The following is a 4,695-nucleotide window of genomic DNA, read 5'->3' as shown; positions in this document are numbered from 1 at the left end:
TGTCTCAGTGTCTCAGTGTGTGTCTCAGTGTCTCAATGTCTCAGTGTCTCAGTGTGTGTCTCAGTGTCTCACATCTCCTCCACCATGGCGGCCGGTCCCTGCGCCTGTCCCACCACCGTCCCAGAGGACGTGTTCTTCACCCAGCCCACCAGGCGCAGACCCTCTTTCTCTGTGTGCTGCAGGACAGGAGACGTTTCCCTCACTTTGAAATGAAGACATGAGGAGCTGCTGGTTTCAGTCCAGACTGAGAGACGCAGCAGCGCCGTCTCTGAGGCTGATGGACGGCGGCGACACGATGACAGGAAGGACTGGAGATCTGGTCGGATTAGCAGCTAAAGTTAAAAGCCAGATTATTATGGTCTGTTCTTCATGAGGCAGCAGCTGATGGGCTGACCGCTCTCTAACTGGTCCCTGTGAGACGGCCTGGACATGTCTGTCCTGCAGGATGTCCAAACTGTCTTTAATCTGACTAAATTCAAGTTATTCCAGGAACAGCAGACAGGAAGAACAGATCATCTGACGGGACTAACATGTAATTCACGTGAGTCTGAACCGGAGGCGATCTGCGCCTCTGATCCGCCATCTTGGTAGGCAAACGCAGAGCGAAGCGTCGCTTCACCACGGCAACCAGACCAACAGGAAGAGAAACATGCATCAACAAAATGGCTGCTGTTCAGACGGATGAGACGGAGAATGTGGTTCGTTCACTGTTGGCATAGCAACAACCTACCAAGATGGCCGTCAGTAAGTTACACTCTGTTCTGATCATTTTCTAATTTTCTGTTTTATAAACTCAGAACTGAATCTGTTAAATCTCCACCAGCTGAGTTCACTGAGAACAGCGCCACCGTGAGGCCGAGCAGGAAAATGCACTGGTTGTTATTAAAAAGTGATTATTCTGTTTATTTCTATATTGATTCTGTCCTGCAGAGCAGAAACGGTTCGATTTTCTGATCCAGATCTGAGTTTTAATCATGGAGTAAAAAACTAAACAGAGTTTCATTCCAAACTGACTTATGTTGATAAAAAACTGAAAAAAAAACTTCATTATTGATGAAAACGTAGAAAAACGTGAAGTAAAAACTCAGATGGTGATACTTTGGTTCCTTTCCATCAATAGATAAGTGATAATTGTGATATTGATCGGCTCCATCCTCACGGTTTGCTCTCTGGATCAGAACAATAAAATGTTTTCAGCATCAGACTCACCATTCTGAAGCAGACACCTGGAAAACAGAAACAGAGTCGGTTCAGAACCAGAACCATGAAGCCCGGCCCGACTGCTGGTCTAATTTAAGCAGCAGGATCGTTTTCAGCCGCAGAGGAAGAGGAGCAAACGGACCCTGAACATGGCCGAAGACCTCAAAGTCCACCGACTCCAGACCGCTTTCTGCAGACATCCTGGACACGAGACGACCCGGGACAGAGGGGGACAGAGAGGGACAGAGAGGGACAGAGGGGGACAGAGAGGGACAGAGGGGGACAGAGGGGGACAGAGGGGGACAGAGAGGGACAGAGAGGGACAGAGGGGGACAGAGAGGGACAGAGGGGGACAGAGGGGGACAGAGAGGGACAGCTGCACCGTCTGGTACCGACCCAGTCCGGTTCTCCTCCTCGGCTCTTAAAGGAGCAGCTCTCCGCTCAGAGCCGCTGCTGCTCTGTGTTCAGACTGGAGACTCGATCTGCTGCAAAGGAATCAGATTAAATTTAAAACAAAGGAATCAGATTAAATTTAAAACAAAGGAATCAGATTAAATTTAAAACAAAGGAATCAGATTAAATTTAAAACAAAGGAATCAGATTAAAACTGTTGACAGCCTGTGAAGCCGCCGCTGTGTTTCTGTGAGCTGCTCTGATTCAGAGTTATAACATTCATTTATGCTTCAGTAGATTTATGTCTGTGTTTAAGTAAAGAAGAGAAATATTAACGTTTATCCAAGGCAGCATTAGCATTATGCTAACCAGAGCGACGTTAGCATAACGTTCATAGCTGATCACTAGCGGAGACCAAACGGCAGCAGGTGAAGCACAGAAACGGTGAAACGGCGCAGATCAAAGTAACAGAAGCTGTAGTTTACAGAACATCTGGAAAATCCTCCGCTTCTCAGTCAGGATGGAGATTTCGGTCTCAGTCTCCCTCCGCTGCCGCCGCCATCACATTTATCACCATGGCAACGCAAACCTTCCGGCATCTAGTATGGCAAGCCCCAAAGATATTTTATTCAGCGATGCTGATTGGCCAAATGTTTATTATTTTTCCCCTAGCGATTACGTACAGACATAATATAGAGTAGACCCCGCATTAGCTGCTCCGGCGCAGGAAATACGGCGGCCATCTTAGAGAGGTCGTCCCTCCTACTTTGCTCAACCAAACAGCAGAAGATGCCTCAGCACTGAGGATATTGTTGTTCTGATTGATGGACTATTGATGTGAGGCTCCACAGACAACATTTCACAAGTAAGATGGACATWTTATTGTGTATATATTGTGATTATAATATTACTTTACTGTATTTATGTCCACCAAAGAGATACCAGCTAATATTAGCTACAGTGCTTGGTGTAATACGGGTTCAGCCGCTATGAAGGATAACTGAGATAATGTAAATCTAAAATAATTAATTATTCTCTAACATTGACTTAGATTATCTGACACAAKAGCCTATATTAGAAATGAAACAATGTAACACATATTATAAAACTTATATTATGTGTTATAACATTCACCAGCAAAGTTTACACAGGTGGTAAAGACTATTATTTAAATGTAATTCATCCCAAATCTTCCGTTTTTGTTTTGAAGGTTTCCTAAAGACACGATGTGAGGAAGAAGAGGGAGAATCTATAGAGAGAGACGGATTCACTGCAGGATGAATCTCACATTTTGGACTCGATCTCAGCTGCTGAGTCTCTGAAGCTAGAAATCTGGAAACCAGCCGACAGATAGAGGATTATGATTATCTGCATTTACACCTTTAAGAAAAGGTTCAGGAAGAATGAAAGTTTAAATCCTGCTTTCATTTCAGTGAAAAGGTTTTGAAGTCGTAGAGGAGAATTGATCAAAGCTCAGTTAGAAAAGCCTCAGAGGGAAACATGGGGAAATAACGGCGCAGCTGAAATGACCAGAACCTTTCAGAACCTTTCAGAACCTGCAGACGTTCACAGAAACCCAATGACTCAGAACCCGGTTTGGTCTCATGTTTGTTCTTTAATCCATCGAACATCATGACAGGACAGAGACTGCAGCTCCTCACAGTGTTTCACAGACTGGAGCAAAGGCACCAAACTAGAGATTACTCCTCCCAGCCGGGTCCAAACGGACCGAACCGGGCCGAGGGAAGAACACACGACACGAACACAACATGGAAACCCAGCGGCCTCTCTGAACAGAACCAGTCAGGGCCCGTTTGGGCTCCTGACGTGGCTACATTCATCTCCTGGTGTGAAAACAACCAGCAAAGTGCAACTTCCTGCTCAGACCGCCAAAATAAAGTTTCTCTGCTAGAAAACACACAGCAGGTTATAGAGACACCAGCAGCTACAGCATGCTTCACCACGGAGGCTGGACACGACAGGGTTCTACCTTCCACCAAACATTCAACAGCTTCCTGGAAAAACTAAAACCTCCATTACAGGGCAGGTCAGAGGTCAGGGGTTACCATGGCTACCACTAAGCCTCCTCCAGGACAAGAATCAGGGCGATTTTAGATTGAAGAAAATTTACACCAAAAAATCTGAGATTAATAAATTAGCTTCACATATTTACAGGAAATAAAAACTGATGTCCAAAAGTTGTAAATTAGCGAGAAAATGTAAAATATAAATTGATTACAAGGCAGAAACGTCTGATTTCGGGTTAAGATATCGTTAGGATATCGTTAGGATATCCATCCTAATATCATATATTTGGATGGATGGATGGATGGATGGATGGATGGATGGATGGATGGATATCGTCAGATGGCCACAGATTATACATTTATGCTTTTTTAATCTTTTATTGTTTTCTAGCAAATTTAATTTTTTTTCCAAATCAATCAAAATCCAAAAGAAATTTTCTAAATATTAGAAATTAATTAGGAAATTTCAGTTTCTTGGTGAAAATTGACTCAACATCACTGGACACTGTAAAAACACAAAATCTGATTTTAGTTCAGTTTGTAGTCAAATAAAACGAGGAAAATGACGAGTGGGCGATTATTTCACCTGGAACATGTTAACAAAACTCGCTGTAAGAAGTTAGTTTTGTCTTTTCTCCACCAGAAAATAGAGCAGAAATACTTGGTGGGGGTGCAGTGGGTGGCACTGTTGCCCTGAAGGTCGTGGGTTCGATTCCCGGCCCGAGTTTTTCCCCATGTTCTCCCTGTTCAGGCTGGTTCTGACTGGATCTCCGGATTCCAACCAGAAACATGTGAAACTGGCCTCCAATTCTCCCTAGGAGAGAGTTTGTACTGCGACGGACAGGTGACCCATCAGGTATCAGGTGACCCGTCCAGGTGACCCATCAGGTGTCAGGTGACCCATCAGGTGACCCGTCCAGGTGATGGACGGGTCACCTGACACCTGGACAGGTCTCCTGACGGGTCACCTGATGGGTCACCTGGACGGGTCACCTGATGGGTCACCTGATACCTGATGGGTCACATGACACCTGGACAGGTCTCCTGACGGGTCACCTGATGGGTCACCTGGACG

The 4,695-nt window shown here is 45.0% G+C and overlaps 1 protein-coding gene across 3 annotated transcripts; it reads right to left on the bottom strand.

Moving 5' to 3' along the window:
• Positions 1-6: 6 nt before the first annotated feature.
• Positions 7-1,477, bottom strand: LOC103461320 (acylphosphatase-2-like). Of its 3 annotated transcripts, none has more exons than XM_008403633.2 (3): positions 1,343-1,477; positions 1,210-1,226; positions 7-332 (listed from the first exon to the last, which is right to left on the bottom strand). In XM_008403633.2, exons 1-3 carry the CDS (start codon positions 1,398-1,400, stop codon positions 69-71), a joined length of 339 nt encoding a protein of 112 aa, XP_008401855.1. In that variant the 5' UTR covers positions 1,401-1,477; the 3' UTR covers positions 7-68. The 3 variants fall into 3 exon arrangements, 2 of the variants coding, with proteins under 2 accessions (XP_008401855.1, XP_017159115.1); XM_017303626.1 differs by having other exon boundaries at positions 7-176; XR_533094.2 differs by having other exon boundaries at positions 92-316; positions 1,343-1,418.
• Positions 1,478-4,695: the final 3,218 nt, after the last annotated feature.

This window comes from Poecilia reticulata, unplaced genomic scaffold (assembly GCF_000633615.1).
Source record: "Poecilia reticulata strain Guanapo unplaced genomic scaffold, Guppy_female_1.0+MT scaffold_1047, whole genome shotgun sequence".
NCBI lineage: Eukaryota > Metazoa > Chordata > Actinopteri > Cyprinodontiformes > Poeciliidae > Poecilia > Poecilia reticulata.
The sequence above is the reverse complement of the archived record's forward strand: the minus strand, read 5'-3'. Positions and strand labels throughout refer to the sequence as shown.

Excerpts from the sequence above, each read along its gene's own strand:
- LOC103461320 (XM_008403633.2), bottom strand. The coding sequence starts at position 1,400 with ATGTCTGCAGAAAGCGGTCTGGAGTCGGTGGACTTTGAGGTCTTCGGC.